We start from the raw sequence: 24600 nt of genomic DNA, 5'->3' as shown, positions 1-24600 counted from the left end.
TGCCCACAGCTGCAGACAACTGTCCTGACATGGCGACTCGATCCTGTAAGAAACTCAGGGCCCAGCAAGTCACAGCTCATCACACACAGACACACAGGCGGAAGGGAGGGGATTTGTTGAGTATGTGTGTGTGTGTGTGTGTGTGTGTGTGTGTGTGTGTGTGTGTGTGTGTATGCGTGCTTGTGATCGGTCAAGCGGCTCAGTTTGTGCCTGTCAAAGCCCCCGGGCGGAGAGAAAGAGGGGTGAGAGGATGGGTGGCGATCAGGCCAATGGGATGTTATCTCATCTCCCTCGGGTGGGATCCAGGTCTTTGCAGGCCTGATGAGGAGTGGAGGAAATTAAACCACTCGCCTTTGTTGAGGTTTTAGGGGAATCGAGGGGTCCCTTATTCAAGAATAAGTCACCCGGTGCGTGTCTGTATGTGTGTGAGCATTTGTGCGGTCATGCTGGATGGAGAGGGGTCATCCACTCTTAAGACCAGGGTGATATCATCTTCCCCAACCTCCACTTGACCTTGATAAATCTCTGCCTTTGTAACTCAAACCACTGGAGACATGTTTTCTTCTCACCTCTGGAGCATGCTCTGCTGCCATAGATGTTGCCTTTCTTGTATGGTAGGCGCGTTTATGCGTGAGAACAGTAGGAAATGTTATTCTTTCCCACACAATCTGTCACAGATTCAACAGCCACATTGCTGCGAGCAAGGCTGACTTGTTTCTTTGCTGTTTTTTCCCAAAGTAGAATGATTATATCTCCTCAGGACACCATATGACAAATGCTTCAATAAACTGATTTTCTTCTTTGTTGTTGTTTGTTTGTTTGCTTCGTTTTAATTTTTCAGCTGTTTATCCTAACAATGAGTTATTGCATTCATTTTGACATCGTGAATAAGATTATGCCAAAATGGTCTTCAATCATCCTCAACACTGCATATATTTGCCAGAAAAATCATGCTCAGACTAGACCGTTTCCTGACAGCCTCTTGTATCTTCTCCCAGGACATGATAAGTTCACCACTCAGATTTCATCACATACATCTTAATAACATATGAGGGACTTCATTCCCAAATCAATCTAAGAGTGCTGTGTCTGTTAACCGACCATCAACACTCAGATTATCTTATCTCTCTCATCCCATTCCAGCGTTTTCAGTAGCAAACGGAGAAGCTGGAAAAAAGTTTTTTTATGATTACACAAATTGGAATAAACCATCATAGCTTTTAAAGGAACTGTGCCAAAAAAAACAAAACTGGTAGAGTACTCCCTTGCTAATAAGGACCAAACTATTTGTGACCTAGAAATCACCCAAAACATATTTCTCTAGACTGGTTCACATACAAGCTGAAGAAAACGAATTTCCTCTTCCTCATTTGGCAGATGCTTTTATCCAGGGGTACAAGGAAAACAACTAGTAAAACATTCAAGTACAGTGCTGTAGTAATGGCCAGAAATGAACAAAATAAGAGAAACAGAACAAACTGTGGACACATTACAGCCAAATTATGCACCAACACACGCACAGTTCACTAATCAGCCATAAAATGTACATTTGGCAACATGCAAAATAAAAAAATCACGTGAAACATGGAAGAAACAAAACAGCATCAGGTGATGAGTGGGAGCACAGCATTATCCATGACACACAGGGACTGTAAAACTTCATTTGGGTCTTGTGTAATGTAATAATAATAATAATAATAACAATAATGTCACCGAAAAACGCGCAGCAGCCACCGTCCAACACTTGTATTATTACCAGATACTTCGCCTCCATAATCTTCCTGGTGATCACAGTCGTGTAAGATGCGTTTAAGTGGCACAACCCTCAACTTCAGTTCACAGTGACCGATTTGCTTTGCAATTACGGCTGCATAATTATGGTCAAGTTTGTTACACCTCATGGGTGGCTCACAACTGGAAACACCAGGGCGTCAGAGTTACTAAACCCCACTGGCATCAGTTTTTTTTTTTTTTTTTTTCCTTCCAGATGAAACTAGACCACCAAGTTTTGCGCTCGCTTCTCGGGAGTTTGCAGCACCTGACAGACCGACGTGCTGCGGCACACAAACTCCACGACGCATTTTTCACTTTTCCCATAAACCCTGCAAAAAAAAAAAAAAAAAAAAAATGAAGGGCGCTCCCAAAAGAATCGTCCGTTTTCGGACATATCCTACCTTTACTGCGGGAGACCGGGGCTAAATGCGTCGATGTTATAATTCCTCCTCCTTTAAGAAAAGTTTTCTTTCTATTCATCTGCGGGCTTCACGCACAGAGAGCCTGTCCCTCCTGTCTCCAGGTCCATCGCCTGCGCTCTGCAGCGCCGCGCACTCCCACAGATCTCACACAGATCTCAGCCTGCGCGCGCTCCAGCAGGCACCTACACGTAAGCTGAGCCCCTCCAGCGGTGACATCACGAGTCGCTATGGCAACTCTGACTCCACCCCAGTCCGTAGCTGAACTTACCTGTCTGATTACCTGCGCTTCATAATAAACCCTGCTCCACCTTAGACCCGTGGGCAACACGAAATGTTCACACGTCGTCCATTTTTTTGGGATCTGTGGGTTTGACTTTGGTGATAAACAGTCCACAGGCACACGTGTAAATAAACAAACACACAAACAAAAACAAACAAACAAAAAAAAAAAGACCCAGATGAGCTGATCAACTTGCAGCAGGCTACCAAAAAGCTGCTGGGTGATATTAGGCAAATGCACAGAGTTGGGGCTCAGTGCAGTGGGAAAAAAAAAGGTCTGCTTTGCATGTGGGCAGGCTCTGTGGGCTGGGCCTGAAAACAAACAGCTTCTTGCACAATGCCTTGTATCACTGCCTGGAGCTCCACTGTGGCTCGGTGCCAGTCTCACCATTACCTTGGTTGTTTTGGCTACAAAACCTGTTTGCCCCTCCCTTTCGTGTCCTCTGATCCGGAGCAAACAAATGGACAATGACCAGGTGAGCCAAACATCCAACTTTAGGCTCCCTCTGTGTCACCCTCCCCCCATCAACTTCGGTTAAAAAAAGCTGAGGTATGAGGAGAATTATAATCTTTATAATCCCGAGCAACACTGAGAAATCTGTACACCACAGCCTAGAATATAAACTCCAATCTGAACCTGTGAGAAAGCTCAATTATGGTGATCAAAAAAAAAGTTAAAGTGTATGAACAAATCATTGTCCGTGCTCCGCGTCTTTTTTCTGCTGCTTCACAAAAACACTACCTCCTCATTTCACAGCAGCTGTGGGAGGGAGATGTGATTTATAGGACACACTTCACATTTAACCTGGAGCCAAAAGAGTGGAGGAAATAGGTTTGCAGTTGCAATTCTGCCTCCGTCTACAAAGCAAATAAAAAATAAAAAATAAAAAATTGCAACTTCAAGAGTGGATAAGAGCATTTCGTAGTTCACAAATGATTCTGTCTATTAAAAACTTATTTATCTAAAGCTGTGCAATCCCATCTGTGTTGTAATTATCTTTTCGTGTAAATAAATATTTGTGGTGTAACAGTACATGCCAAAAACCCAACAATTCAAATGCTTTCAGTTCACAAATTGTTGTGTCAATGCCTCATCATGGTATTTACCCAGTGGCAACAAAACAATGTGCTGAAAGATGCTAAAACGGTCCCCTGAGCTGAGGGTAATAGCTCAGTAACCCCTTTTATTTATTACACATAGTCATCTGATACTGTTAAATTGATAATCTAATGTATAATAATGTAACGCCTTAAATGAAATAAACATAGCAGGATTCAGATCATCCACTCTTCCAAACATCCTTCCCCATCCAGTCCCCCTTTGGACTCACTGACCTGCTCTCGCAGTCGTTCCTGATGGCCCATGATCGCCGAGGCATGATGGGGGTATTTCTGCTTCAAATGCTCCAGGAAGGCCTCCCTTTTCTTGTCCATGTCGGATGGCTGCATAGCCAGGATCTCTCGGGAGCTGCGGGCCCCCCCTAACGTGTGCCTCCGGGGGACAGTTCGACTGCCTTTGGCGTCTCCTCTCGATGCGGGTGTCCCATTTGGGGAGGCCTGTCTACGGCTTATGTGCTCGGAGTCCTCTGGAGAGGTTACCTTCAGGTTGCTTTTGGTTTGTTCTGAAGGAAGAGACGGGACACAGAGACAAGGGGTTCAGGACAAGCGCTGTGGTGATGTTTTGACGAACAAGTGCATGTGTTTTAAAGAACCATCAGAGACCTAAAACTTTGCCTAAATAGAGGACGTTAAGACTCCAAACAATAGGAAACACACTTAAAGCATGTTTCTGATTAAAACCACTCTTCATAAGACGTCCACAGCTACAAGTGAATGGAGATACAACACCTCCTTAGCACATGAAAATATCTGCTTATTGTTATTTTATCTTGAAGCGATCAGGGCCTGGGGAACACATTGATAAATCATCAATCTGAAAGGTATCCCATGAGATTTCTGGTGAAAAGCAGATGGGCGATAAAGCAAACTGACCTGCTGCCTTGTTTTCTAGACACGCAGGTCGAGCTATAACAGGTGTCTTTCAGGGGCAATGGTGGAAAACGAAGGCCTGTTTTTGCAGAACACCTCCTTCACAGTTAAAGGAGGATATCTGAAGTGATTTGCCACGTTTTTATTGGGTGGTTTAAATATTCTTTTTTCATCTTTGAATGCTTGAAAGCACACCGTGTGCCACAGAGGAAGAAACACGTTTCTCGTTTTCCTCCCAAGACATGTTGGGACTGAGACAGAGGCAGCTTTGTGGCTTTAATGCAACAACGTGGGACAGGAAAAACATGCTACTGTTGCTTAGAAGCTGCATTTATTTCAAACTATTTGCTTCCTGTGCCCTCAGATTTCCTTCAACATCTGAAACTGCCTTGATTAGGAAACATAAAAAGCAGGCATCATTGTTTTAGAAACACTAAGCGGTTCTACGTCTTGATCAAACCCCGTCAGCAGCAGCCGCTCTGCTCAGGTTCAGAGACGCAGCACGTCTCATGCACTTCCAGTCCTATTTTTAACTCCCAAACACAGTTCCCTACTGCTAGCCAAATTACACACGGCACACAGAATAGACTGAAACCTCGCAAGGATCTGACTTCATTTGTGGGTGTCATGTCAAAAAAGCACATTACCTTCCCCAAGTGAACAATCTTTGTCTTCATCTGCAACTGCTTCTTCCATTGCACTTTGAGATTAAAGCACACGCAGTTACGGTGAGAGAGAGAGAGAGAGAGAGAGGCTGTGAGACTCAGCTAACTGCTTGCTTAGAGATTCCAGACGTTGCTCACATGGTAAAAGGGGGCTTGAGATAGGCCCTGCCCCACAGCCCCAGGATAGACTGGTGGGGATTTAGAAAGTCAACTGCATTCCAGGACGCGGCGCGACTCCCCTCAGGCTAAAGGCTCTTCTACTGCCATGAGGTGGTCATAGTCTGAATCTAAATGTGTGTGTTTGAGACAGAGAGAGTATACAGAATTATAAAAGAGGCTGCTGACAAGAAACGCATCCTCTCCTTTTAAAAACCGGACACTCAGACTAACAGGTGTGTGTGTGCGTCGAACTTTTGGATGCACACCCACGCTGCATACATACATACACACACACACACGCACACACACACACACACACACACACACACACACAGTCTGCTCTTTATCTGGGCTTTGTCTGCAAGCTGTCTCCTTTTTAACTCTGTGTCCCTGTTGAGGGGCCCACCAGGCACTCGCATGCATCCAAATGTGTCATAACCTACTTCTGAGCCACATCCAGAATGCTCTCAGCATACAGCAGCCAGCTAGTATGTGATCAAGTTATCTGATCAACACAACAGAATAAGACAAGCGTCAGTCCTGCAGGCAGTGTTGTTTCCAATTAGGAACCTCACAGGAGACACACCGCAGTCTTTGTGTTTGCTCTGGGATTTATAAAAAGCAACAGTGTCCTGTTCACCTGACAGTCAGCAAACATGCTGGCTGTATATGTCAGTATATGTTTGTCTCATACCCAACATATATGTCCAATACATATATGTTGGGTTTTTTTAAGAAGAAGAAGAAGGGGGAAAGGTTGCATCTGTGCATGAGCTCATTTCCTTGCACCTGCTGATGTAAGTGATCCTGTGTAAATGTACAGGGAAAAAAAGCACAAACGTGAGGGGATCAATGGCAACGAAAGTTGTGGGCCTCCACCCACTTTCTCCCTGCTTTCATCCCGTCACATGCTCGGGCACTTCCCAACAACAGGCAGATAGTTAGCAGGGCAATAATCAAAGATCATGCCATTAAAATTAAAGTGTGGATTTGAGTCAGCTTTATGCTGTTCTGGTAGTGTTTACACAGAATTTCAGTGAAAAAGTTTTTTTTTTTATGCAAACACTTCCTTAAAGAAACCCCTGGAGAACAGATTTGAACACGTTGGAGCTATAAGAGTATGTGAAATACCTACACTCATACACTCTACACTCATATTGACTGACATGTATATTTTTTAAAAAACGTTACCAATAGATTTCACCCAGAAATGCAAAAATCTTCTTGAGTCATCGCAAATCAATATGTGTCAAAAGTCTTTCTGTCCCGGCAAAGACACAATCATTATCTCAACTAACCAACAGGTCAGTCTTTGCCAAGCCAAACTTATAATTAAAGCAGCTCTTCCAAACCAGCAATTACATCCTTGGATCCAAACAACCTGCCTCCCTGCACTTTTACTGTCACCATTCCAGGCCAAAAAAAATGACCTCCTTCTTTCTGAAAATGTCACAGGGGGATCTGCGAGTGACCTGCGACTTGCTCCAGTAGCTCAAGAATGTCGCTCGCTCGTTCACAGCTGCCGGTGTTGAGTAAATGATGGTGCACTGAGATGAAAGACAACTTGAAACAATTGGCCCCAAGAACACCCAGGTCTAACAAGGAGCAGGGTCTCCTGTTGTTCGCAATTACTTTCTGGTTGTCACTTATTTATGGAGGAATTTATCCCTGTGTGCTCTCCCACTCTCCCCTACTATTACTGTCCCACAACTACGCAGTTAGATACAAAGCCCCGTTGTGTGCAATAAATCATGCCTCACATAGCATCGCCATGGCTGCAGATATTCTTACATAATTACACTGCCCTAACATTAAATAGATAACTTATTGGCTATCATAATGCAATTAAAAAATCATGTGGATATAAACATCTTAGCCACTAGAAATAGCATCAATCCATTTGTTCACCATCTTAAAACTAGAATAAAAACAAGCTCGTAAAACGTTATCAATCTGTGGACATACTCTTCCTACTCCGCTGCATCTCTGTGACTGAAAAAGCTTTGTTTCCTCAGTCATCCTTCCCGTGTCAGGCCCAGACCACCTGATCCTACGCCCTTCACTTATTGCATTACTTTCTTCCGCCCACAGTACAGCGCTGCACGCTGACCCCACCGTGCTGCAGTGGAGGGCTCATGTGTGAGTGTCTGTGTAGGTGACCTGCCCAAAGCCTGGAGGTAAAAAAAAAAGAGACAGATTTCTACTCTGACGTTTCACTGATTGCTGATCTGACAGATAAGCTCTCTCTGTGCAAGTAAGTGACACCAGAGTTCAAAAATGCCCCTAAATGCAGTTCAGTGACATTTTTTCACACCACATGCTGTATGCACACAAACACATACATGCACATAGTATCACTCGAGTGCAGGAAATATCGGACTTCCTAGCTGGGTATCAGTTTCACGCCCTCCCTGTCAGTCATGAAAAGCTTTTTTTTTCAAGCAACATGTTTAAATTTTGCACACAATAGGGGAAAAAAACATGCCTTATATGATGTCTTAAAAAGAAAAATGGGGAACCAGAAACAGCAGAAATCAAGGAATTTGGTGTAAATCTTAGGGCCAAAAAACATTGTCCACCTGTGAGTCCACCAGTCAGAGTCGCCTTTGTGAATAAGCCAAGCCCTTCCGTCTAAAGGGATGTGAATAAGTGGAGCTTTGTTTTTGTTAGGGAGGTTGATGGTATGAGCTTCAGGTCAGGGTGTCACAGTGCTCGGAGAACAGCAGGCTGCTGTCTCTCTCTCTCTCTCTCTCTCTCTCTCTCTCTCTCTCTCTCTCTCTCTCTCTCTCTCTCTCTATATATATATATATATATATATATGTTTACTTGCTGCCTTAGGACAGAAATGGACTTCTAGACCCCTTCTTTTACCTCTACCCAGTAATCTCTATTTTATATCCCATTATTTTCCTCTATCTGTGACCTGCTGATTCAAGACTGTGAAGTTCACAATGCCCACACATGCAGTGAGTGCAGCCATCCAGGATCCATGGTCATTCTGTCTAATGCAGTAAAAAAAAAAAAACACAACAGCGTTTTCAACATCTCCTCTCTGGCTGTCCTCTAACCTATAACAATTACACCACACCACACATGAATTATCCTAGTATATACTGTATTAGTGGCTGTAAAAAGTCACCAGGACTTCAGATGTCAAGTCTTTTGACTCCTCACTCTGATTGTCTTTCTACTTGTATTTGCACATTTTTCTTCTCATTTCTATATTTATCTATCTTTCCCACCCATTCTTCCCCCCATCTCTCACCTAATGAGGCATCTCCCAGCTGCCGTGCCACTGTTAATGACTGTTGATCCCCACCCAGTTAGCTAAGACCACTGCAACATCTGTCTCAGCTCAGACTTGCAGACACCCAGAGCTCTGTGCTACATACACACTAATTGCAATTCACATTTCATTTAAGATATATAATATATGTATAATATCTCTGTCTCTCTGTGTGTCTAGTCTGTCCAGGCTTTCTGTTCTGGTTATAAACAGACAAGGCTGCCAACTGACAGGCTGTCGGCCAAAAGATATTAGTTACACACATGTGGTCTATTGTGTGCATGTGGGTGTCAGTGCTGGGAATAGTAGCAGTGGTGGAGACAGATATCAAAACAGTCACAGAACAGCAGAGAACTTGACAACTTAACATTGCAAAATAAAGGTTAAGTACGTATTTGTGACTCCAAGCATATTCAAGTAAAGCTCTTTAGTGTAGCTGGGCTCATTGAAGCACGACAAATTGATTTTAGTGCTGCTTCACCTCCAAGTGGAATCGCTTATCCTGAGCAGGTAGATCTTTAACTCGAGTGCAAAGTTAATACGCTTCCTACTCAGTCGCGTACAACTTTGGAACAACAACCAGAGTCTTTGGGTGAAGCTGTTCCACAGTCCTCACAGAAGTAAATGACACTTAAATGTCTGCAAACAAGTCACTTTGTTCTCCGTCTCCCTCACCTCTTCCACTTCTTTCTTCTGCCGTTGTGCAACTAATAAAGTAAACAAGGAGTAGGGAGAGGTGCTGCTGGCAGATCAGGTCTCTCCTAATGCTTCCCTCTAAGACAGATAGAGGACAACTCAAACAAACAGCTTTATATATTGGCCAGCTCTGCTGAAGAGCACAAACACCATGTCTGTCTACTACTCCTCCTACAGCACTAGATCAATCAAGAGCCTTCTCCTTGCTGAACACACTGTTGCTTCTTATGAGATGAACTGCATATTTTTACACACCAGGGGGTGCTGGTGAAGATGAAATTATACAGCTTGTGCATGTGAGTCGCTTACTTGTGAGTTTGTGTGCTCTCTTAATATTGCACGAGGAATGAAGGAAACAGGCTTTAGAATATTTCCTTTGTCATTTATTAACTGAGCCAATAAGTGCTGCTTAATGAACCGGTGGGTTTGTTAGTGTGTGTGTGTGTGTGTGTGTGTGTTTGTGCACGTGTTTCTCTATAAATCCCAGAGGTGCGTACACTTCATTAACTTGTGGCCAGAGTAGGTGTAAGTCAACCCAGCCGTTTGATCAGATGTCGGCTGGTATCCCGTGACAACCGTCTCTGGGCCAACAGCGGGGCTGGTGGTGTGCTGAGGGGGAAGTGATGGAGAGATGCTGAGAAGGACTGCAGCTGGGAAAAGGACATCCACCCAGAGGGAGGAATTTGCTACCTCCTCCTCCTTCCTGAGAGTAACTTTTTACTCTGTGACTAGAGTTAGATGTTACTTCCTTAAATCACAATATAGAATCAATTAATCCGAGTTTCAATAACAAAATTATACCGTCTTGCAAGGCCACTGACTTGCCGGGCACTTAAGAGTCCTCACACTCACGCAGCATCTTTTCTTCTCTGCTGCTTCATGATACTTATTAGATGTAGTCGACCTTTAATGATGATAGAAATGCAAATAATAGAAATTTAAAAGGAAATAATATATAGAAAGGTACCTCAGTAACATGCTATACAACTCAACAACACTACAAAATGTATCTGTTTTTAGATGCCTGTAGCCTTTGGCATTGCAAATACACTATAAGTTGATGTTTATTTTCTCTTTTTGACAAAACCGATCCATTAACCTTCCACACGCATGACATCCAGTCGAAATCCTGCATTTGTACTTTTCTCCTGACAAGGAGAAACATCGTCTCTCTGCTAAACTCTGGACATGTGATGATAAATTCAGCGTGCACATCAGATCTGCCTAAAGCAGTTTTACTACAAGCCGTCCATGAGTCTGCAGAATGTTGCCTAAGTATTGCAACAGGAACAACGTCAAGTGAGAAAAGAAATTCTCAGGTGTCTCTCAAACTGTGTGCTAGAATGCATGATAACATATCTTTTATCTGTTTAGGCAAGTTTTCTGTGTCAACAATTCCAAAATAAGTGCACACAGCAGAAATGCTCTTGTGATATCAACACACAGTACATAGAAAAAAAGCACACACAAGCAAAAGCACATACTGTGGGCATGCAGTAGATAAATTATACAAATTATTTGCAAACATACAAGGGGAACACCTGCTTTTCTTGCCTGCTGATAATTAGATGGGTTAAGACACATTTTAAGACAGATTAGATGAAGAGTCACAGATGTAACAGCAAAGTCCTAAATGAAAGCCCTTCAGTGCCTTTTACTGCAGCGAGTTAACTATGCATTCAGTCTGCACATGGCATCCATTTAAATATGGCTTTCATTATGCCTGCCTCTCTCACAAGTTTATTAAAAAGTGATTGCACTGCAATTGACTCTCTTCATAGTGATAAGCAGCTTAGGACCAGCCAGTCAATCATGTGTTCCTCACTTTTCCCCCAGCACTGCCTATCTCTTCTTCACCCTCTTTTTCTCTGCATGCTAACACAGCATAACCAGTGTTAACTTAAAGCTTATTACTACCCAACAGCTCAGGAATGCAATGGAAATGAAATGCAAATAATAGAAATCAAATGATTCTAAATCAGCATCTAAATTCGCTGTATGATCTCAGGCATCAGGATAATAGTGTTTTGTTTTTTTTTTTGGTTTATTTTATGTATCACTCAAGCATTTTCAACATCGAGCTTTAAATTCAAAACCGAGTGTTTACATCTGTGTTTGCCAGAGAGCTGGCAAACACGAGGAGAGGTAGCTGGAGCTTGGTAAGTGATGCAGGTGGTTGTTGGATGTGAAATAGGCCCCATGAAGGGGGAGAATCCTGGGAACAGTAGTGCCTCTGTCTTTATCTGTGAAACCTGCTGTGTGTTGCCCATGTAGCGTGTCCCTGTCCATGTGTATTGTATACATTTGTGTGGGCCTGTGGGTGGACTGTATCCAGGCTCAAGGAGCTGTGGAGCTGAAAGCGCTGGAACTGCAAGGTCTGTAAATGTGCAGCAGCTTGGCCAGACTTCCTGAAAGGACCCTAACGCATAAACTGTACTGTAATGCTAATCACCACATATTTATCCTCAGTGTCCTATGTAAGAAGTAAAAGGGAGTGTGTAAAGACCTGCAACTGAACACACCTCAAACACACTAAAACCCCACAGTGGTGACTGCACAACAGGCCCGGGATGAGGACATAAGGTGCATGGATGGGAGCTGAGAGTGATATAACAACATGAAATACAGTTTACAACAAATGATCTGTGTATAAAATGTACTCTTTGAATTTACTGAATCTCATTTCGTTTTATTTCCAGACATAACAAGCAGATGTTTTCATGGAAAAAGCTAAACCAAATGTACAGTCCCTTTGTATAGATACGGAAATCTGAATTGGTAGATGGTGGAGACTAAAATGGGAGCTAAAAGTAGAGGAAGTACTGCTCCTGCCACAGGGCCTGAAACATGACTACTACTTCTCTGACCTTGAAGACAGCAGTGTAAGTGAATTTAACGGCTATAGGATACAGTCTGTTTCTCCCCTGAAGTCTATTCGTGTGGACAGGAACAAAGTAGTTATTCATGTGCTATTATGCTAGTTAAATTTTAATACCCTTGGGGCTATATTTACATGGCTGTTTACTGTTTGGGAGAGTCAGCTTCGCTTACCCTTTGCTCTGCGACAGAGACAGGAACAGACCTGAAATATATTTGTTTTAGCAGGAGCCTAAAAATAACGCCAGAAAAAAGCACATAACGACACAAAGGCTCCATGATTTGAGAGGAGGAAAAGACCATATCCTACTATTTCAGCCTGGGGAACTGGCCAGAACAACTACCGTCCCCCCCGGTTCTCTGATTGGTTATTAATGACATCATCCCCCAGGGCCAGCCCCCTCCCAGCCAGACGATGTCATCAGTGCTGAAGCATCTCAGTGATGTAATGCAGGGAGGCAAACGCTTGACAAACGCTCAAGTAGCACCCCTTCTTTCTTCCCCAGCCTTCCTCTCATTTCTCCGCCTGTTTCTTTTTTCCTTGATTCCCGTCTCAATCTCCGTCTTTTCATTTAGCTCTTTCCGCTCATCAGCTGTATCTAAATAAAAGCCCATTTCCACCTGTTTATTTGCGCTCAAATACAGGGCACAGGGATGTGCAGTCAAAAGGCCACAACTATTCAGAGTTCTTAACCGGTTCCTGAAAAGATGAGGCGAAATGGCTGCAAAAGACTATTTATGTTTCCTATTCCTGCCTCTGTTCTTAAGACATAATTAAAACATGAATCAGCTTTCGTGCCCATTTTTTTTCCCACAAGGCATTACATGAAAACCCGGCTTGATGTCATTAAATAATAAGCAGATACAGATAAAGAAGTCAGGACTAATCTTTACTCTTGTATGTATACAGACACAGGGTATAATGGGATAACTATCACTCCAAATACAATGTTTACCTCACAAAAAGTGGCCAATGTGTTGTCAGACATCCGAGTGTTATATCAGTTTGGTCCTGTTTGATTTATTCAGACTATCTCTTTTTGGCTAGGCCCTGACATCTGCTTTTTTTAATCACAAATTGACAAAGAGTGCATGTGTGTGTACAAACGTGTCCTAGGCAAACATGCAGAGCTCAAGCGGATTACTGAGGCAACTCTACCCTGATCAAAGCAGCACAGAATCCAGCTTACTGGGACATACTGTGTATCACGTATCCCCCATGGAAGTGATACTGTACATAGTGCAAACCCGTAGACAACTGACTGCAAAATACATTCTCAAAAGGGAATATCTGGGATTTCAGATTTCTATTTCTTGTATATCTCCCACATTGTCTAGACAAATTCTGGTTTGAGAAAAATAAATAAATAAAAACCTCTCTTCTGAAGCTGTTAATCAGGAAATGGACACTCAAGTGCTGTCATCAAGTGTGAATTATGCAGCTGCTCCATAGAAACTGTTCGAGTTAATAGTCCAAGTAGAATCTATTAGGTCTTTCTGGAAAAACACCAAGTAGAGATTTTTCCCTGGCGACAGGCTCTGATAAACCCAGTGTTCACCACCTGCCCAGCACCAAATGTCAGGCAGGCGAAGTTAGTGATTAGCAGGTTAACACATTGGAGAATTTCGCAGCTAAAGAGCCAGACATATTAGTAGACACCAAATCAGAGCTAATGGAGAATAGATAGTGGGCATATATTCATGTGTTTATAGCTTGTTGTACTACCCCCATGTGGCCAACTGTTTCATTTTAATATGCATTAGTCATAACTTTTACATGTTTTTACATTATAATTTATACAAGTTTGATAACAATTGAAAATAAAATACATAGAGGTCATAAATTATTGGTGCCAAATGCAAACAGCAGCTTGCTGCACATCTGCGGACAACCAGCATCAGAGTTCTGTCACAGTTACTGGTCGACTAATTGGGACTCGCTGATACAAAGTAAGACATGCATTATGGATACACTCCAAGTAAATTTAGATTGAGATAGTGACTGTAATTAACTCATTCTGCAGCTCCAGAGAGAGTGCTCCATCAAACTGCCTGAGCTTGACTGAGGGACCAAATGAGATGTGTCTGAGTCTAATAATAAAAGGCCTCCTCAGACATGGTGCGGGATCTGTCAGACCGTGGAAATTCAGAGCAGCGTTTGGCTAAATTCACAGGAAGCTTTAACAGAGAATATCTTAATATGTGAACAAGGCATGCCTCCCTTTGAAAGGCTTGTTTTATAATTGGCAGTCCACTGGTTGGAAGGCAGCGTGCCACATTTCAACACAGCTGCACGTGCAAATACAGGCAGACAGCTGATTCCACCCCATTCCATCTGCTTTATTATCTACGTAGTGAGATGGTTATTTTTCAGTGTGGCTAACCACTGCTATCCACCATCTAATGGCTTAAGCATGTGCCTTGCAGTCTATGGGCTCCAGTGGTTGCAGATCTTGGAGAGCTGAAATGAAGCAGGGCATTGTTGTGCTGCTGCCGGGAGGATACACATTTTGGAGAAAGGAAACTTGTCAGGAAGGAAACTTAGAAACAAAGTGCTAAGAAAATGTGATAGAGAGCACAAGGCACGGAAACTGTGTGTGCTGTGTGTGAATGCATATATTAAGGAGCTGTTTCCCATCTTCCTGCTGTTATGAAAACTACTGGAACTGTTCAGAGCAGTGGAATGTTCTCCATGCCTTGATTTTTAGGGTGGGATCTTAGGGTGGATGGAAATTTCAAGCAACCTACTTACTAGCCATTTTATGAGGGATGTAATGATAGTGTAGTAACTCTTATGGCTACTGCATGATATAGATGTTTTCTATAAAGATTAGATCTAAAATATAAACTTTCCCCACATGTCTTCAAGGAGGCTTTCAGCTACAAACATTCATAACTACACTATTAGGATTTTTAGCCATAATGACTGCTATAATATTACTAAACTATTCTCACACTGGAGGCATACTGAGCTTTTATTAATACATGCAATACACTGAACTAAGGTGGAGCATAAGGTAAAGGGCTAACGCCAGGTTTTACAGAGTGACTTTTATTGCTTCGAGGGGAGTCTCGGAGGAGCAGTGCACTCTGGGTAAGAAGTTAAAACAGCTAAAAAACAAACCAACCTCAAATTGTTTTATACTGTAACTCAAAGGTACTTATTATAGTTACGAATATTGCATATATCATTTATTGCATTGTCAACAAATCCCATAAAAAGAGCAAAAGCAACAATAACTGATCTTAGTAGTTACTAGTATGGCATATGCTGTCATCCAAGAACACATTAGCCACACTGCTGCACCGAGTGACATGGTCCTTCACTATACTGAACCTGGGAACTACATTATTTTCATGTCAACGCATCCAATAACTGTCAAGATATTTGATTGAAAACTAATAATGCCAGCCTTACATTGTCACCGGGGGGAGGGGGGAGGGGGGGGGGGGGGGGGGGGGGGGGGGGGAACAAGTGGGTCAAGGGATCATAAAAACCTGAATTTATTGCCCATTAAAGTGTAGATATGTGGATATTTCAGTCTGGACCAAACACACTGGAAATTGCTTAGAAACTACAAATGCAGCCAATACAGCCTGTTACACATGACGAAGTCTGTACTTAGCTGCAGTATGGATTTGAAGTTACGAAGTGCCAAACATGTTTAATCCTATGACTACTTAAAGCGCTCTGAGTAAATGGACTGGGTTCTGTGCCCTCGTGTATCCATGCACAGCACAAATATAGCAGCTCTCTCTCCGTATCTGTCACTACATTTAGCCTGAAATGGTTTTATTTCATAGCCATTAAACTGCTCTCCTGGGCCTCTTTCCAGTATTTATATGGTCCCGTCTATTTATCAGTCAGAGCAGGAAGGAGTTCTCCAAACAAACCCTACAGAGATAGAAGCCAGGTTTCCTCAAAACTTCCAACTCCAGAGCTCAGGTAGCTGCTGTTCTTAGAATAGCCTGGCTTAACAAAAACATGGATGTGTGTGTGTGTGTCACAAGCTTCGCAGGATATTTTCAGGAACAGGAGTTGTATAATCTCAACTGTGGCTAAATAAGAGTGTACTAAGTTTGTCAGGCACAAGGATAATGATGAAATCATTCCACGATGGTGAGCCGTGAGCAAGCGGTCAATTCGGTCGATAGAAGACCTAAAAAAAAGCCAACATCTGAGGAAAAGTGGCAAGACACCGGAGGTTGTTAAACAGGACTCAGGACAGCAATCTCATCCATATTTATTGGGATTAGGCAGCTTTAATACTCAAACTCACACTTTTCTTAATTAACAACGCTTTACTGTATGAAGAAAATCTCAAGCGCTTTATAGGATTTCAAAGAGAGAGAGTGATGTAAGTTTTGCAGACCTGACACATAAGGGCATTTGTAGAGAGCTAATTAGAGTCAAATTATAATTATCAGTGCACGTCTGCATTTAATCTTCCCTCTTAAATCGTTTTCACCTAATTTTTCCTTGTGATTAATTTGCTTAGAGGGCATAGATGGAAATAAACGAACGGAACAGTCATAGAAAAACATATGGCTCTCCTCTTTATGTGTACACAAAGCATGTTTGTGAGTAGACAAAAACAGCCCAGGCATGTTTTTGTGAGTTATAGGAGGCACCACGTCTAACTAAATGCCTGAAGGGGTGGACGGAAGGGAGAGGCAGAGGGATGTTTACACTGGGGAAAAAAACAGGGCTAGCGGGGTTAATAGTGACTGAAGAATGTCAGTTGCAGCGTCTGCCGGAGCGTCTCCCGCCTCCATCTGAGCCTGTGGGTAGAGAGCATTCGCGTCCCCAGCATACCCCATACTGACGAAGAAAGAGGAGGCGGTCAAACGAATGACTTCACTGAAAAGGTGGAGCCGACAATTGTCAAGAGGGAACAGAGTTTTTAGAAGTTTTACAAGAAGGAACACCATCCTACACAAATATATATATAATAAATGCACACTGACGTTTGACCAGTCACCAGATGTGTGACTCTTTGCAGAGAGACCTTCATAAAAATCTATTTATGTCTTGGCAAATTTTCCATTAGCACCACCAGCATCCAACACCATGACATGAAGCATGATTTTCCTCTCTGGATAATCCTTGTTACAGCAAAGCCTACAGCAGCGGCTGCAGCAAATTCTGAGGTCTAACATAAGCCTCTACCGACGTCCAGCAGCACAATGAAACACAGCATCAGGGAAACGTATTTGCTGAATTACTTTTTGTAAAACTTTGCAGGATAAGAAGACTTGTGATTTTTATTTGTGGTTACTTTCTTCTGCTCTGTCACTTTTCTCTGTATAAGTCATTCAAATGTTGCTGTTAGCTGCTGACAAAAATAATAATAATAATGATAATAATTTCAGAAAATGGCTGTATGTCATAGAAACAACTTATTTTCTGCAGTTTTAAAAAATGTGGCGTCCACTGCAGAGATAAAAGGTATTCAAACAGTGCCTTCATCTGTTCCTTTGGAAAATGATTTGGCTCAAAATGAGGTCAATTTGTAGCAGGGGAGAAGTCAATTAATGTGGTTGAGATTTGTCTGATTACACCTTGCTATCGTCCTCACCTCTGTTTGACTGTAAGCTGTAAGCTGTTTTGGCCTCTCGGGCTGCTTCTGGACTAAGCTGCTGAAAAGACTGAAAATCTTTCTTGGGGACGAGATCAGTTATTTGCAGCTAATTGAGAATCTAATGTTCCTCAGGCAAAATCTGAAAGCTTACTGAACAAACTGTTCAAATGACATCGGTTCCTGAAAAAAAAAGCCACTCCTTTGTCATCCTGTGCGAATCTCGCTTTCTTTTTTAACAAATATTTTAGGGAGCTTCGTTGACTGAGAACATGTGAACAAAATGAATGAGGTTTGAGGTTCGGTGACACAAGGCACGAGTTGTCTCGGGTCTCACTGAGGGATGACGCCGCAGACAGCTCTCTGGAGGAACACCTGGTCAGGCCTCTCCCTCCCCCCACTGCCCTCAGCGCTGCTTGGCCACATGCCACTGGACCAGGTGTGTTTTCCCACCAAGCTCAATGTCCCGTGGCAGCCATCAAACTCCAACAGCTCCAGATTTACAGCAACTAATGCATACGGCCAAGGTTAGTGCTTGATCTCCTGCACAGATCCAGATATGATCTTTTACTGTGTGTCTGGACACCGATGCAACAAAATATTTCAGCCAGGTAATCAAGTGTTCAAGTGACCTTAGTGTCTCGAGACCAGGGAAATGGAGGCATATGGTCAGGAACTACTGTGTGCCTTTGCTTGTTAAAACACTGCCAAATCCACTGTGCTTCATATGCTAGCACTTAGAAAAATAGCTTGGCTGAGTTAAACTGGCAGCCAAAAGGCTTAAAGTTAATAACAGTTTCCTCTGGTCTTGTGAGAAACTGACAACTTGCTACATCAGCATACAGAGAAAAACTTGTGAAAGTCTCTTAACGCTGTCAAAGAGCACGAACAAGTGATGAAGGATGGGGTTTGTGGGCTCTGGAAAGGGGGGTGCTAGGGTGCAAGCTCATTTGTCTTTGTGACGAGGCGCTTCTTTCTGACCTGTTTATCTTCCCTCCCAGCGGGGGGAGCTGAGGTTGATATACTCATTGCTAAAAGACACATAACAAATCACACCCATCACTGAACATTTGAGTGGTACAATATAGGATTGTGGAAACTTGAAGAGCTGGTGTTGCCCCTCAGCTGAACAGAAAAACAGTGCTGATGCTAAAATGTCTAATGATGGACCACCTAAAGGTGTTGCTGACATGTGTCAAATAACAGAAAAAAAAAACAAAACATGTTTGATTTCTATCACACTGTTACATGTGAATAGCTGTGAAATGAACTTCGGTTTTTCCATTTGCCTGGGCCTGTGGCAGACCAGCCTTCACCAGATGCAAATCTACTCAACAATGGAAAAATTCAAAGCAATTCCAGCACTATTCAAAAGCTCCAGACAGGAAAAGATGCTTGTTAAGACAGTTAAAATATGTTAAATGTTCCTTTATTTGCAGTGTAATGACAAACTTGCTACTAACAGCCATGGTTACCCAATAAAATGAGCTCACCTTCTCCTACGCTCTGCCTAGTTAGTGTGATCTATGGACGTGACAGTGTCTTTGAAGTTGCACGGTGACAATGATGCTCACTTTGACAGGAGGAATGCTCTCTCTCTCTCTCTCTCCACTCTGGGTGGGAAAACGTAGCTATCCATTGAATCCACAGAGCAAGCAGCACCATACATGGCTAAATCTACAGTAAATCGCTTCCACAACCAGCTACCTTCATCCGCAGATGTCATTTCTCAGAGATGTGCAAAATGAGATTCAGAACACGTTTGCTCAGTGACTGAGACAATTGATGCAACACATAGTTTGTGTTTCTGTAAAAGTGACTGTGCTGTTTTCAAGTGGAACCTCTCTCGGTCTGACCCTCACCACTCTTCTCCCCATCTGCTTAATTAGACACAGCCATACACACATTAGATGGTCCCCTTTTTATGCCTCACACGCTGAATGACTGGCCGCACTTCAAGGCACCACAAAAACAGCTATGCACAAAACAAGCAGATTTGAGGAGCAGGGGAAACAGCAACACATGAAGGTCACTGCACTGAATGGCATTCAACAGGCCTCTGGAATTTCAATGATATCGCGTGAAATAATAAGAAGAACAAGTCATTTCTCAAGTGCACGCGAGGATGTTTGCCTTACAAAACATCAATCTCAATGCAAGGACAACTAGTGTTATTTGTGTGAGTGTCTGTATTTCTACGTTCACATCTCTGTGCGAGTACGTGTGTGTGTGTCTTTGTATGAGATGCAGCTACTGACCTTTTTCTGGTTCTCTGTGATTTTCAGTATGTCCTTACAGAAAAAAGTCTTCGATGCAACAGGAGTGTCACAAACTAGCAAGCCGATGCAGTCCCCAAACTTTTTTGCTCTCTCCCGGCAGATCTACACACCTCTCCTAATCCCCCCTCCTTCTTTCTCTCTCTCTCTCCTACTTCAGCGCTTCCTGGGCTGCGATTTATCCTCCAATCAGTTCATCCTAGAACCCCCCCTCCATCTCAGCCAAAAGCCATTGTTTGGCAGGGGCTTGTCACATGTACACGTCTGTCTGTGTATGTGTGTTCCCTCTTAACTAAGTTTTTTTTAACGTCTTGCAGCTATCCGAACCTCAGACCCCCTTAACCAGGAGAAGAAGAGAGAGGGAGAAGCAAACTACGATCTGAAAGTGGAGGGAGGAGGAGGGAATCGAGGCTCGGAGACTAAAGAAAAACACATGGAGGGGGCTTCCTGCTCGAATGTCCTGCTGAGACAGATACAGTTTTTCAGGCATTAGGAAAAGGGGGCAGCAGCGCTGGGAAAGGTTGGGAGGTGTGTCTGAAAGTTTTTCTCCAAATCCCACAGCTTGCTGTTACAAACTGCAATGAGGCTGAGCCCAGCGAGAGCCTCAGAGCTCTGTCTCTGAAACAAGGCGCTGTTCCCATAGTCTGCCAAAGGTTTTCACCATGATACGCCAGCCCCTTCTCCCAAAGCCCCAAACTTTAATTCACTGCCCCGCTAAGCTGCCCAAACACAGCCAAGCCAGCTCTTTCTTGGTTTTGCATGGAATAAAAAAGGGTGGAGGTGTGATGTGGGGGTGCATAGTAATGAGGTGAAAGGTGACATGTGGGAGGAGGCAGGTTGACAGGAGCACACTGAGCTTTTGTTGGCGTTGTTAACGAATCCATCAACGCAGGATGGTAACACCTTGTGGTCAGCGGAAGAGTTTAGACTGACCTAATCGGAGTTGGTAATAGTCAAAGGCATGTGTTTGAAACATTGCACATTCGTCTAGACCACCTGGACCACTTTATTTCAAGGTAAAACAAAAAAATAAGAACTCCTCGCTCCTCTTTCCTCTTAACTCCCCTTTATTTTTGCTCTGAATACGAGTCTTTCAGGCCGCCTGTTGAGCCACACGGGCAGACTGGGGTGCCTCCGTGCCAGGTTGAATTCAGGAAACATTCATCTTGTTGTTTAGTCTGGGCACCATGTGTTGGAGCTGTTAGACTGCTCTCCTTGACAGACCCCCCTCTTGTGCACACAAGCACAGAAAACCCCAGACGGACAAACATGATGTGGACTTTCGCGACGATGGTGCACCGCTCAGAGGCCTCAGATGCACAAAAGAACAGAACTTCAAAGTAGCATTTAGCACAAAAAAACACCCACATGAAAAGAGAAAATGTGCTCTGTCACTACCTCCGCGGCTCAGGTGTGCCAGCACGACGGCTTTGTACATCAGCATCTTTTTCTTCTTCTTCTTTAATCTCGTAACAAAGGCTGAGAAAGAGATGTTGACTTAGACCAATTAATGGAGCGGAGAACAGAAGGCAGGTGCAACGAGGTGTATACAGTCCAACAACTGAAGGGGGAAATATGTATATGAAACTGTATGTGCATGTGTTCATGAATGTGTTTTGAACTCATGATGCCATGTGAAAGAGGAAACGCTTTGGCATTACCTTCCTCCTGCATGAATGCACTTTGACTAATCCCTTAGTGATAAATCCTGCCATTGCTGAAAAGAGACACAAACAAATGGAAGGTGAGAGACAAAATAAATCAAAACATTTGGGATTTACCGTGAGCGAGCAGGTGAGGATTACACCTGAAGCTATTGAGTTTGCCACCTCAGCCTGTGCCAGTCTCCTATTGAGGGACCAATCCTGCAGTCACCCAGTGAATGAGCCACCTGTGTGTTTTGGAAGAGACTGAACTGGACTGCACTTGGATAATATGACTTGAGTAAATGACAGGCACTTTGCTTTCAGTGAAGTAAATGGCACCAGATTCAGGAAATGAGCCTCAGTGGCACCATCGTCTCAAAGGCAGCTTTTAAGACAAATCTTTGTATGGAACAGTTAAATTTAACAGAGATTAGTCGTATCAGACAATAGAAGAACTAAATGAGTTGTGACAACATAACAGCTTGTCGCAGGAAGTCTGCTACTTTAATCCATGACTTAAACACTTGAAACAGTAGTTATCAATGAACAATACCTACAATTACAAATTTCATGAATAATTTATTGATCCACTTGGGGAAATTGGACAATTACTGTACCAAAACTTTATTTTAAACCCCTATTTATATGCACAGTATCATGCAGTAACAAACACAAGTATTTATTATTCAAACCTAACTGCCAACAAGGTTAGAAGAGAGGAGGGTGAAGTGATGCACCATCATGTCTAGTGTCTATTGTACAAGCCTGTGGGGGCAGTGCTATGATCTGGGGTTGCTGCAGTTGGTCAGGACTAGGTTTGGTAATGTTATGTGTTCAAAGAATGAGGTCAGCTGACGACCTGAATATACTGAAGGACCAAGTTATTCCATCAATGGACTTTTTTCTTCTCGATGGCATATTCCAAGATAACAATACCAGGATTCATCAGGCTCAAATTGTGAAAGAGTGGTTCAGGGAGCATGACACATCATTTTCACACATGGATTGGTCCACTACAGAGTTCAGCCCTTAACCCCATTAAGAATCTTTGGGATGTGCTGGAATAGACTTTGGGCAGCGGTCGGACTGTCCCATCATCAACGCTAGATCTTGGTAAAAAAGTAATGCAACTCTAGACGGAAATAAATGTTATAATATTGCTAAAGCTTAATCAAACGCGATGCCATGGCAAATGCATGTCGTGATCAAAGCTTAAGGTGGTCCAACAAAATATTAGAGTGTGTAACTTTTTTTTTGGACAGGCCGTGTATATAAACACAAAAAAATCCCTGAATCTATTTACAACCATCTTAGTATGTTAACAAGTGTTATAACTATTATTCATCCAGCGTTTCCCTTGATGGAACACTTGAACCGTGCCACCAAGGTAAAGTCTATGTGTGGGAAATGGTGTCATGCACTGCCTACAAAAAGATGTACAGTGGCAAGAAAAAGTATGTGAACCTAAGTATTGTATTTATTTATTTATTTTTCTTTCTTGAGAACAAGCATAAAAACGTCATAGTGATAGTGGAAAAAGTATGTTCAATGTTTTACCTACTGTAGATTCATGAACACAGATGTTAGCCAGTTCCAATGATGCCTACAAATCTTTAGCTGTCACACAGGGATACATCTTTACCTTATTAATGAGTGTTTATTGTGCTCTTGGGGTCATTTTGACTGGCTGGCCACTTCTTGGTAGAATATCCACAGTCCCAAAGTGTCTCCATTTGTAGATTGTTTTCTAACTGTAGACTGGTGAGTTTCTAAAGTCTTTGAATTCACTTTGTAGCTTTTTCCAGCTTTATGTAAATCAACAATTTCCAGCTTTATGTAAATCAACCATTCTTGATCATAGATCTTCTGAAAGCTCCTTCTGGCAAGACATGGCTCACATAAGTATTATTCTTGTGCGGAGCAAACTCAATAAGTTAGAGTGTTTCTTGTCAGTCAAAGCAGCTCTAGCCCACACCTCCAAACTAATTTCAGTCTTGAGTCAGGTGTTATTAGTAACACCTGACTCAAATGAGCTATTTTTGAGGTCATTATTCAAAGGGTTCACATACCTCTTCCACTGGCACTATGAGGTTTTCATGACTGTTCTCAATAAAGACATAAAAGATCATGAATAACGCTCTCACTTTTTCTGTTTACACCCTGTCTCTGAGTTGTGTATTTAAGATCAGTTTTTCTTCGAGTTGAGGACCTCACAGTCTTGCTGACTCATGTTAGCTTTTGGTTTGCAGGGGATTTTTCTACCCAGCTACTGAGTGTGAAAAAAGGCACCAGAGGTCTTGGCTGCCATCCACCCAGATCACACTTTAGCCCATGGACCAAGCTGACTTTTACACATATTTAGCCTAAAATCATCCAAAGCCCTGGTGAGCTGCTGCTCTCTATTTTAAAGCCTGTTTCATAATGTTTCACAGGAAGGCTGGAGTTTAGCTGATGGCAAAATGCAGCTACTGGACTAGTATAATCTGATCAAATATTCCGAAGGTGTGTAAAGAGACATCTTAGTTAAGTGCTGAGTTAGGATGATGACCATGTGTACACTGTGCACATAACACACAGCTCTCTACATTGCAACCTGGATTTAACCCAATGAGAACACATCTGAGTCAGAGGAGACACCACAACTCCTGCTCATAACTTGATGCAGCAGCTTGGAGAATATGCCTGTCATTATAGATTTCTGCGGAGAGGGACGTCAACAGATGTTGATTATATAAATTAATAATAGCCTGAAGTAATGAGATTGTGAAGTGAGAGGTGTGAGATCAGAGCCGAGCTGGAGAAGTGATTGTGGCACTATGAGGCCAGTCTGACTGTCCTGTAGCCCACTGCCAGAATGACAGAAAGAAACAATGAGACATAACTCACCCGGAGAACATAGTACAGAGGGTTAGAGGGGTCACATGAGTGTGTTCTGTCTGTCTGCTAGTCTTTC

General features: G+C 42.8%; 1 protein-coding gene across 19 annotated transcripts in view; it reads right to left on the bottom strand.

Annotated features, from left to right (window-relative positions):
* si:ch211-285f17.1 (sickle tail protein homolog) overlaps positions 1-24600 on the bottom strand; it is a 100300-nt gene that overhangs the window by 35470 nt on the left and 40230 nt on the right. For 14 of the 19 annotated variants that reach the window (XM_026362521.1, XM_026362513.1, XM_026362517.1 and 11 more), the window contains exon 2: positions 3810-4096. In XM_026362521.1, the coding sequence (XP_026218306.1) occupies positions 3810-4096 (287 nt within the window). Of the gene's footprint in view, positions 1-2174; positions 2361-3809; positions 4097-5110; positions 5127-19983; positions 20182-24600 lie in introns of those variants that run through there. The other 5 variants (XM_026362526.1, XM_026362527.1, XM_026362523.1 and 2 more) reach the window with 4 other exon arrangements.

The sequence above is a fragment of the Anabas testudineus genome, chromosome 2, assembly GCF_900324465.2.
Source record: "Anabas testudineus chromosome 2, fAnaTes1.2, whole genome shotgun sequence".
NCBI lineage: Eukaryota > Metazoa > Chordata > Actinopteri > Anabantiformes > Anabantidae > Anabas > Anabas testudineus.
Note: the sequence above shows the minus strand (reverse complement) of the source record. Positions and strands in the feature narration are given on the sequence as shown.